Raw genomic sequence first — 11,194 nt, 5'->3', positions numbered from 1 at the left:
TCTCTGAATCAGCATCAAATCTTCAGATTCGGCCGAATTGAATTGGGGACAGTGATCCGAATCAACGAATCAAATCATTGTCCCCGATTTGGGCTGAATCCAAATCCAAATCGAATACAGCATGCTTCATACACCCCTACCAGTTATGTAGCCATACGCATTCTAGGCTGTATTTCCTTCACTTGTTAATAAGAATGTTGTGGGAGACAATGTCAAAAGCCTTGCTAAAGTCAAGTTATATCATGTCCACTGCTCTCCCCACATCCACAGTATCTGTCACCTTATTATAGAAAGAAGTCAGGTTGGTCAGACTTGACTTGCTCATGGCGAATCCACCGTGGCTGTTTCTGATCACCTTGTTGTCCTTTAGGTACTTCACTACAGACTCCTTGAGGACCTGCTCCATGATCTTTTCAGGTATCGAGGTCAGGCTAGCTGGTCTCTAATTCCCTGGATCTTCCTTCTTAAAGGATCTTCCTCCTTCTTTTCTTAAAATTGAGCACTATTTGCCCTTTTCCAGTCGTCCAGGACCTCACCTGACCTCCATGAGTTCTCAAAGAGGATAACTAATAGCTCTCAAATTACCTTGGCCAATTCCTTCAGTACCCTAGGATGTATCCCCTTTGGTCTTACCAATTTAAAAACATCTAGCTTCTCTAAGTAATCCCTGACCTGTTCCACCATTGACCTAGGGCTTTGTCTCCTTCCCCATCTTTGCTGTCAACTGCATTTGTCATCTGGCAGCTTCCTTTATTTGTGAAGACTGAAGTAATAAAGGCATTAAATATTTCTGCCTTCTCTGTATCAGCCATAGCTGGACTGTTTTCTGCATTCCATGAGGGACCTCTGGTTTCTTCGGTCTTCCTCTTACTTTTGACATATTTGTAAAATCCCTTTTTAGTGTCTTTTACGTCACTTGTCAGCTGCATCTCAGATCATGCCTTGCTTTTCCTAATTTTCTCCCTGAATGCCCATGTGATACTCTAATACTCTTCTGTACTATGATCAAACTTCCACTCGTTAGGATTCTTTCTTGAGTTTCAGCTCACTGAAGAGATTGTTGTGTGACCAGGTTGGTCTATTGTACCTCCCATTCTTTCATCATATCAGGATAGGTTGTGTCTGTGCCCTTAGAAAACCCTCCTTAAAATACAGCCATCTCTCCTACCTCTCCAACTTGCTTCTAAGGGGATCCTGCCCACCAGTTCCCTGTGTTTGCTAAAGCCTGTATTTCTGAAGTCCATTTCCTTTACTCTGCTGCTTTTCTTTCTTTCTCCCCTTAGGATCTTGATCTCTATCATTTTCTGGTCAGTGTTACCCAAACTGCCTTCCACCTTCCCATTGTTAACCAATTCCTCCCTTTTTGTGAGCCGGGATACATTTTTGTCTTAAATTTGTCTACAGAGACAAGGTACCTATTATCAGAGAGCAATACAATATTTGCTCACATCAGTGCATTCCAACTTGGATCAGGGGCATGACTGAGTGGAGAATAGTATGGTAATAAGTCACCCCAAAAAAGAAATTTGTGATTCTAGGAGTTTTTCTTCTCCCATTTCCTTTTCATCAGTCATAAAACAGGGACTGTGAAATACCTCCTTCAACTGAGTAGAAGTGAGTGGCTCCAAATGTCCTTTCATGTTGCATGAAATTTTCGCATTGACATGTATCAGATGCATGAACCATTATTTTGTACAGTACATATGGTTGCAGATGGCCTAGAAGACAAATAAAGCTGAATCAGTGACTGATTCTCTCCTGAACAAGAAAAAAACGTCAAGATTTGGGTAATTTTTTAATATGCTTGGTCCTGTCTTAGGTGAGGGAATGACTTGATGACACTTAGGTGTGTTTTTCCCCATAAATCAGAAAAAAAGTGTAACACAGCCTGACTTTTATAGAATATCAACTTTATTTGTTGTCTGCCTTTGTAAGGACAGAGCCATCATGTCAGAAGCAGGAAAATAAAATGTCTGTAGACCTCTTGGTTCAAGGATTTTCTGTCTGGCATTATAAAAAATCAGACACAACCAGGTAGTGCAAGCAATAAGAGGATAAAGGAAAAAAGCAGATGAATTACTGATAACATTTCAATTATGAACCTCAGATCAGAAGTCCTCCAATGTACATTGAAGCTAATCCTGATTGATCCTAGCCAGAGCCACCTATGTGATCCCAATCAATAGGCAGGATGAAAGTCCTGTAAACTCTTTCTGAACAGAAGCTCTTTGCACATAAGGAAGATATGCTGCCTAGCAAGCTAAGTATTGTTGACATGACAAGGACAAATTAAAAAAAAAAAAAAAAGAGATGAAATGTCACCTAGTGGGAAGCTTTTGCAAGATCACTTGTGGAAGCAAATTTTACCAGAACGAGTAGTGAAAGGATGTTCTGGATTTGGGAGTGGGAGAGAAGGTAAAATAGCTGCATTTCTTTACTGAGCATGACCAGAAAAATTCCTACTGAGGACTGTTGCTGTTTGTATGTTGTTTGGGAGTATTCAGCATATCTGAAATTGGGCCTTTAATCTACCTATGTACGCAGAAGAAGGAGTGCAAAATGGTGGTAGAGCAGGGCTTTCCCTAGATTTTCAGCTGCGTTCTGGCTTTTAAAATGAATGAAACAAAAGAACGTATTTCATGCATGCTTACTGAACAACCAGTGGAAGAAAGCTGATGTTACCTAGTGTGAAATTTTCCACTGGGTTAGTGATTATTTTCATGTGCATATCTTCTTTACCGGTGCCCCAGTCAACTATAAAACATTGTGGATTGTATTCTGGAGTCCAGGTGATAACAGTATTATTTCCCTGTGGTACAGCATTGAGTTCGCCCAGCACTGTGGAACAATATAATATTTTATAGATCAATAAAAAGCAAAGTAAATCTTTTTAAAGAATTTTCACTGAAGTCATCATCCCAGTACTTAAAGCAGTGGTGGTGATGTATTTTTAAAAAGTTTCAAGCCAGCCTAGGGTCTGCTGCTTTGCAGTGTTGAGTATGGAAAAGCAGGGTTGATTTCTGGTTGTGGCCTCATCTCATACAGCCAGCAAAGAGGAGACACAAAGGGGAGACTTTAGAGAGAGAGGGAGTTTGTTTTGCTCAGCAGCAGCTGTCCTCAGCAGAAGTTAACTGCTGAATAGAGTGCTGTTATGTTCAACACCTTTGGCCAAAGAGTGACTGTCACATTAACCTTTGAGGATTCAGAGGAAAAATGTCTAATTTTTCCTTATGTATAAATTAAATCTGATGCAACCCCCTTAATAATAAGGCAGAGTAACTGGCTTGAATTAAGAGGGAAGAACAACAACTTGTTAGACATGGATAAGGGGAAACTTTATGGCTGACAAAAGATAGAACAGAGAGCTTTTCAAGCTGAAATGCAGTATGATAGTTGTTCTAAGGCAGAGTTAAGTAGAGTAACTGAAGACTATCTGGTTGCTCCAAGACAAAGTACATCTGGGAAAGAAACTCAGTGTCTGTATCATACCAGTAATGCTACTTGAATGTGCCAGGCCTTCATGTGAGACAAAGTAAAGGATGAAATAGAGACAGAAAATACCATGGAAAATAAGTGTCTAAAAGCAGTAATGAAGATTAAATTCACAGATTCATAGATCGTTAGGGGCTGGAAGGGACCTTGCAGATCATCGGGTCCAGCTCCAGCCCCCACTCTAGGCATGAAGACAACTGGGGTTAGGTGGCCCAGTCTCCTCTTGAAAACCTCCAGGGTAGGTGACTGCACCACCTCTGGAGGGAGTTTATTCCACAGTCCGGACACCCTGACTGTGAAGGAGTTTTTCCTGGTATTAAGCCTGAAGCAGCCTTCCAGGAGTTTATATCCATTGGTCCTGGTCTTCCCTGGGGGTGCCCTAGTGAACAGTTGTTCACTGAGCTCCTGATGTGCTCCTCTGATATAGCAGTAAGCTGCTATCAAGTCCCCTCTCAACCTTCTCTTCTTACGGTTAGAGGCCCAGGTCCCTCAGCCTTTCCTTGTATGACTTGCCTTGCCAGTCCCTGATCATACAGGTGGCTCTTCTCTGGACCCCCTAAAGTTTTTCCAAGTTGATCCATTCAGTCAACAAATGACTACCAATAGAATGATACTATAAAAAAGACTGAAGTTGGAAGAATATATTTTTCAGTGTCAGGAAAACGTAGAGGAAAATGGGTGAAAACTAAAGTAGTCAAGGTTCAGAGACAGAAAGATTGCTCAATGTAGTGAAGTACTGAAAATTCTTGACTTGCTAGAAAATTCTAGTGGTGGATAGAAAATGCTAGGAAGAGTTAACAGCAGACACATCAGTGGGACAGTGATAGAGGTAGCTAGAGGCTTGTTGGCCCATAAGAAATCCTGCCCTAGAAGAGCAAACTGTCCTAACAGTAAATAAATTCATTCAAACTGTAAAGTGTTTAACAGCGAATGACTTAGACTGAACCATATTATAAAACAGTAACTCTTCTACTGCTAAATATTTAAATTGTTAGCACCTATATGTACCAGTCCTGTTATAAATGGCACTGCACAAAGCAAACAGGCCTTAGGCATAGGAAGATATTGTTCTTGCCCAAGAACTGTGTAGTTGCATTCAGTAGCTGCTGTATACTGTGATATTTAAAAGTGTCTGATTTCTCTTTTCTCCCATCAAAGGTAGGGACAAAAAGCATGAATTATCTTGTAGAAAATGAGGAAACAATGGTCAGGAACTAGGACAGAAAGAATCTTAGCTGTATTTTGAAGAGAATAGAGGGGAGAAACATAACTGCCAGGAGGCCAGAGAGAAGAGTTTATAGTAATCAAGATGAGAGTATATGTTATTACAGTTTGTAACATTTTTGATCTACACACATTAATGTGTATAGCACATTGGAACAGGGAGCCTGGGGCTCCTGTTACTTGAAGGGAAAAAAGGCAGCAGAAAGAGACCCTGCAGCTAACCAGGGGTTAGTTGCAGGAGGGGCAGCAACAAAGGGAGCTGTCAGCTGCTCATTAAAATTAAGGGGCCCACCTGCTGCCAGACAAGGGAGCACTGCACCGCAAGGGAGAGGAGCCCAGAGACTAGAACCTGGCTTCCTGAAGCAGACGGGTAGTGTGGCCCTGAACTCTGCCAAGAGAGGAGCTCCTGTCAGCTCAGGCTCGTGAGAAGAGGGAAACTGCAGGCGTGCCAAGTATGCCCATGACAGAGTTGGACAGTGGGAGGGTGGCCCGGCAGTGGGACAGTGACCCAGAGCAGGGAAACCTTGAGCTGAAGTAATTTCTTGTATGTTTTGTGTTCTAGTTAACCAGTGGTTTGGGTATGGCTGTAGGGGCATGTAAGGAGGCTACAGCAAGGCACCTGAAAGATGCATTCTGGCTAACCCACATCAGGGTCCCAGGGGCACACCAGTGTTTTGAGTCCTGCTAGGGGCCCAGGCTCAGGACACAGAGCGGGCTTAAGCCAAAAGGGTGGCAGAAGCTTAGAAAGAGGCCGAAGCCTAGCACAGGTGGTAGCCAGACAGGCCGGGAGCCTGAGAAGGGTGGGCACCATGCCCAGGGGGCCGGGAGCCTGAGAAGCCAGGTTAGCACAGTGGGCCTGGGCTACAAAGGGCCCAGCTAGAAGAAGCTAAAAGGTGGAGGCTGGAAAGTCTGACGCCGAAGGAGGTCCGATGAGAGTGATTGATCAATAACATCTGTGAGGCATGGGCATGACTATGAGGGCAGCTGGAGGTCATGAATTGCCCGTAAGGCAAGAGGTGCCCTTGGGTATGGATGGGTCAGGAGGACAGGATTTGAGTCTGGGAGGGATCTGCTGGCAGAAAGAAGGACTAGGGCTCACTCTAGGACCCTGGGGCAACCTCCCCTTCAAACAAAATCAACCAAGTACATCAAAGGTGTGGCAGGAAAAAAGTGAAGGAAGGGTACTCTAGAACCAGAGCAGAGCAGGAAATACGTGGCCATCGAGGGGCTCAAATGTGCTACGCATATTTAGGCGGGTGTCTACAGGCACAGAAATCATCACACCTGTCACACTTTCTTTGTTTTTTGTTTGGAAGGATCTCATATCTTTAATCCCTTCCCCCTTTGGTGTTATATTTCAACTGTGCTTAAGTGAAATTTGATAGAAGATAGGAAAATAAAGAATGCTTAGAGAAAAAAATCATCATAAACTTAATTTTAATTATTCAAGGTGCTAGATTGTACTTGTCTGTTCTTAAACATCTTTTCTCTAGTGTTCATCTACATCAGTAGTTCTCAACCTTTTTAAACTCAAGGCACCCTTTCTTTAAGTCAAGGCACACTTGAAAAAATCTTGGAAGCACCCTGGTGTGCTACAGTACCCAGGTTGAGAATCACTGATATAGACTGCATACAGCTACAAACACATCAGAGCACAAATAGTATAGGAAATACATAGCAATATTAGTTAATCAGTTCAACAGCCTAGCTGAAATACACCTGTCTGGTTAACAGTTAACTCTTCAGATTTCCTGTTTGAAGTGGTGAGACAGTTCCTTGAGTGTCCTCATCCTTGCAGGCCATTAACTACATTGTGGTAAATGATAAATGAAACAAACTGTTTTCATAGTTTCATTAAACTGGCTCTTGGTCAGTTTCCATAGAATCCTGGAGAGATGAAGGATCCTGGAATCCTGCAAAGATAAAAGCTCTAAAAAGAAGAGTTGAGAGAAATAATATATTTCACCAAAGGCTTTTTGTGACAGAAGACAGCTGCCCAAGAAGAACACTTGTGAAATTTCTTTACCAGTACTCTACTGAATAAGTAATAAAAGTACCTGTTGTAGTGAAATTTGGAACAATATAAGTGGTCTGTGGAGATTCTCCTGCTGCATTATAGGCAGAAATATTTAACCTATAATAAGCCATGGAGAGATTTAGATGCAGTTTCTCTTCTGTCAGGCTGATGTGACTTGGTGGTTTGTTGCAACTGTTGGGTATCCTCTCAACATTAACGTAGTATCCAATGACGTTCCTGTTTTGTGTTGTCTGATATAAAAATAAATTATTACTGAACAATCAGCCATTATATCCTACAAATATCAAATATTATATCCTACAAATATCAAATTACAACCATTGCTGCAAAGTGGTAAGTTATAAGTCATGTATGAAAGTATGTGTCAAGAAACAAAATTTCATTGTGCTAAATGTTGTCCATCAAAAGGAGATTCAAGAAGTAGGAACTAATTTAGCACTTGCTTAAAATTATAATGTTCTTAAGTTTCATAGGAATCAATGAAGCTTAAACGCATGATTATGTATTTTGCTTAATTGGAACTGTCTAGGAATATCCAATTAATGCTAATAGTAATAAAGCAGCTATAAACTTCTGTACACTCCACTGGAAATGCAAGTCTGATAATTTGGAACTTGAAAGTTAATGAGAATTAGGTGTTTAATTATAATATATGTTGATAATCAGTTTAGCTTCCTAGATTCTATAGGTCATCTGGACTTCTGTTGGGAAGGGTGAGCCTCAGTAACTTAAATTACATTTTGAAAATGTCATGTATCTATTGATACTATTTGTTAGGTGGTAGTTGTTTAGTACAATCAACAGAGTAATCCCCAGAAGAGATCATAGCAATGAGGGTATGAAAATGGAAACCACAACTGTGGTGAAAGTTAAACACTAACCACACAAGCTTAATGCACTGGGTTATGATCTCAGGTTTGGTCATAGGCATTTTTAACAAATATATTATGTTGGGGGTATATATTTGGGGACTTTTTACCATCTTTAATTTTCCCTGAGCCTGAGGAAGGGAGTGTGTGCCTGAAAGCTTGCAGAAAAGATTTTTTTTTTTTGTGATTTCTTAGTTGATCTAATAAAAAGTGTCACTTCTGAACCAAGTGTTCTAGAGTTTTGCATTTCTTTTATGCTGGGGATGGCTTTTTATATAGCACCTACATTTAGGAAGTGGGAATCCATTCAGACTAGCCTGCTAGTTGGACCTCAGTATTGTACAAAGCTTTAGAACAAGTCTTCGAGTAAAGAATAATTGAGTATATGATGTTAAATGGAAAATGGGATTAAGAACAAAATCTTATCAAAAGTAGATTTTACCAAAATAACATTTTCTAGATGAGAGAAATATAGTAAATCTCCTTTTTTCTGGGCTACAGTAAGATATTTGCTATAGCACCATTTGCGAATGTATTAGTTAATATACAGGAGAAGGAAACTGGGTTGAGGAAAGATGGCAATGGGTTGTGGTGAATGGGGACCTATCACATTGGAAGAGGGATCACTGCTAGGACCAGTCTTACTAGTTAATGCCCTTGGTATGACTGGAACTATGCTGAGGATATTAGTTCCCAATTCCATGCCATCAGCAAATTAAGAGGAGGGTCAGAATGTCATACAGGAAGAACTGAATTATCTTGAGAACTGGAGTGACAGAAACAGGATGAGATTAACAGTACAAAATGAAAGGTCACGTACTTGGTAACAAGTTACAAGAAGTTCTGCTATTAGCTGGAACATTTGGCTGGAAATAGTTGTGATGGAAAAGAAGCTGGGTGTACTAGTTCATCACATGACTATGAGCCTCTCAAATGCAGTGATTCTCACCCTTTTCAGTCAGGGCACCCTCCATAATGTGGCACCCTCCAGAATATGGCAGTATCTCCAGTTGTATTCAACTTTACGTCAGTGCTTCTCAACTGGGTGTCATTGCTGCCAGATAAAACTGTCCCACACTCCTGCTGCACACTAAAACTGAAAGGGCTGCGGCATGTGCCTGCGCTCATCCTGCATTAGGGTTTCTTGATAAGCCTAAAGCAGGCCAGAGAGTTGGGTGCTACTGCAGCCCTTCCCTATCTGACCCTGCAGAGTGTCTCCTGGAAACAGAGGTACAAGTGTCCCCCATGTCTCTTTTAGGGGCTGGACCAGGAAGAGCTGTAGGAAGTCTGCTCTCCAGCCTGCTTAAGGGTTATCAGAGAACCGTGATGCAGGAGGGGTGCAAGTGTGCCACAGCCCTGTATGCGGGGCAGTTTTATTTAGCTGCTGCCATGGCAGTGGTGACAACTGTATCACAGTACCCTGAAGGGGTTCTTAAAGCACTCTGGTTGAAAATCAATCACTGCTCTAATGCAGGGGTTTTCACCCTCCAGCCCACAGGCCAAATCTGGCCTGCAGAGCCATGACATCTGGCCTGTGGGCCTCCCAATGGATTGGGAAATTTGGTGGCAGGGGAGCAGCAGCAATTAACATTGCCACACTCCCCCACTGCCGAAGTCCACACAGTGGATTGGAGCCAAGCCGTGTGGCCTCCACCCCCTGGCATGGCCAAATCTGGGCTGGGCCACGCCCTCTTGCCTCCCTGCAGCCAGGATGGAGCCGGGCCATGACCCTCCCCCAACTCCCTCCCCATGGTGTTGGGCCACACCCTCTCTCCCTGCACAGCTGCCCCTTGCCTCCTTCATGTGAGACACCCTGCCACACCAGCCCTAGGCACTGCCCATCTGATCTGCTAGCCAAAACGTTTGAGCACCACTGCTCTAATTTGATACAGCTATGAAAATTGCACATATGATTCTAGGATGGGGTGAGCAAAATACAGCTCATGGTCTAGATCTGGCTTGCCAGGCCATTTTATTTGGCCCATGGTGCTCCTCCAAAAAACAATTATTACCAGCTTGCAGCTGCCCCTCTGAAAGCTGGTGAGAACAGGCTTTCAGATGTTGTGTGCCATTGCACTGGGCAGGCTCTGTGCTTTCACCTCCATAGGGCTCCCAGCGCTTCCTCTTGGTGTCACATGTAGAGGCACCAAGCAATGGTGCGCAACTGGACAGGTGGTTAGTGGGGAGGGGAGCTCATGCCTGCAGGAGTGGGGATGGGTGTGGGGTTTGTGGGTAGGTGTGGGCCTCCCTGCCATGGTGCAGCAGCAACAGCAGGCAGTGGGCCCCCAGGGTGCTCCTGGCCCACTCCACAAAGAGCCCCTTGGCTCCAGTGCATGGCTCTGACTGAATCCCAGGAGCTGCATGTGGCAGCACAAAACTGGCCTGGCCTGGCCCACTGACATGCACCTTTGAGCCAAACCAGGCTGGACCCATACCAGCACATGGGACTTCTGGCACTGCAGATGGGAGCCTCATGCCATTGGGTTGGGCCAGGCCAGTGCTGTGCCTCCATGTGGGGCTTCCAGTACTCCAGCGGGGAGCCACACATGGAAGCACAGAAACTGACTAGCTCAATGGTGTGCGACTCCCCATGGTTCCCAGTCTGTGGATCATGGGGCTGGGCAGGCTCCGTGCCTCCACATACTGTTGCCTGCTAGAGTGTTGGAAGCCCTACATGGAGGCACAGAGCCAGCCTGGCCTGATGGTGCATGGCTTCTGTCTGCAGTTCCAAGAGCCCTGTGTGCTGGCATACAGCCAGCCTGGTCTGGCTTGAAGGCATGCACCAGTGGGCCTGACTGGGTCAGCTCCATGCCACCATGCGCAGCTCCCATGATTCAGCAGGGCCCAAGCACTGCTGTGGGGCTCTGCCTGCCATGGGCGAGGAGTGCCCCAAGGGCCTGCTGCCACCTGCTGCTGCAGCAGGTGATGAGGTCTGTGTGCCTTGGTGGAGAGTGGGGTGGGGAGTCCACGAACCCCACAACCAAACCCACCCACACACTTTCACACCCCCCCTGAGTCCAGTACCAACCCACAAACCTGACACCCCTCCCACAAACCCCACAGACCTCTCCACAAACTCCGCACTCCCGCAAACCCCACCTTCCACACAAACATCCACAGCCCCCCAAATCCCTCTAAAATCCTTCCCAGTCCCTCTAAAATCCCCTCCACACATGCACCCCTTACAAATCCCCCCACATGCACCCCCACACAATATACAAGAATAAAATTTTATTTTGAGCTATTATGTGATCACCTCTATATATGCCCACATGTAAGTCAGGACAAAATAATTTTTTAAAAATAAAATTAAAATATCTTACAGTAGGTGTTTGATTTTTAGTATGTGATAATTTTTTCTGGTTCCAAGGTAGAACCACTCCCAAAAGGAGTACTTTTGGGGGCACAGGGCAGACTTCTGGTGACAAAGGTCAGGGTTTAGGTGTGGGACTTCTGGTCCCAACATGGCAATTGAGTGGTGGGGTGCCTGTCAAGGGGTGGGGCTACCCTTGTGGCCCTCAACAACTCACCAAAAGTCATTAAGTGGTCCTCCAGCTGACATAACTGCCAC

General features: G+C 44.2%; 1 protein-coding gene across 1 annotated transcript in view; it reads right to left on the bottom strand.

The window, feature by feature from the left end:
- The window catches only part of LOC109298121 (interleukin-6 receptor subunit beta-like), a 156,110-nt gene that overhangs the window by 24,187 nt on the left and 120,729 nt on the right, over nt 1-11,194 (bottom strand). The window contains exons 7-9 of the mRNA XM_019518254.1: nt 6,774-6,984; nt 2,683-2,838; nt 1,596-1,718 (exon numbers count right to left, since the gene is read on the bottom strand). Of these exons, the coding sequence (XP_019373799.1) occupies nt 1,596-1,718; nt 2,683-2,838; nt 6,774-6,984 (490 nt within the window). The remainder of the gene's footprint in view (nt 1-1,595; nt 1,719-2,682; nt 2,839-6,773; nt 6,985-11,194) is intronic.

The sequence above is a fragment of the Gavialis gangeticus genome, unplaced genomic scaffold (assembly GCF_001723915.1).
Source record: "Gavialis gangeticus isolate Ggan-Ray unplaced genomic scaffold, GavGan_comp1, whole genome shotgun sequence".
NCBI classification, from domain to species: Eukaryota; Metazoa; Chordata; order Crocodylia; family Gavialidae; genus Gavialis; species Gavialis gangeticus.
Note: the sequence above shows the minus strand (reverse complement) of the source record. Positions and strands in the feature narration are given on the sequence as shown.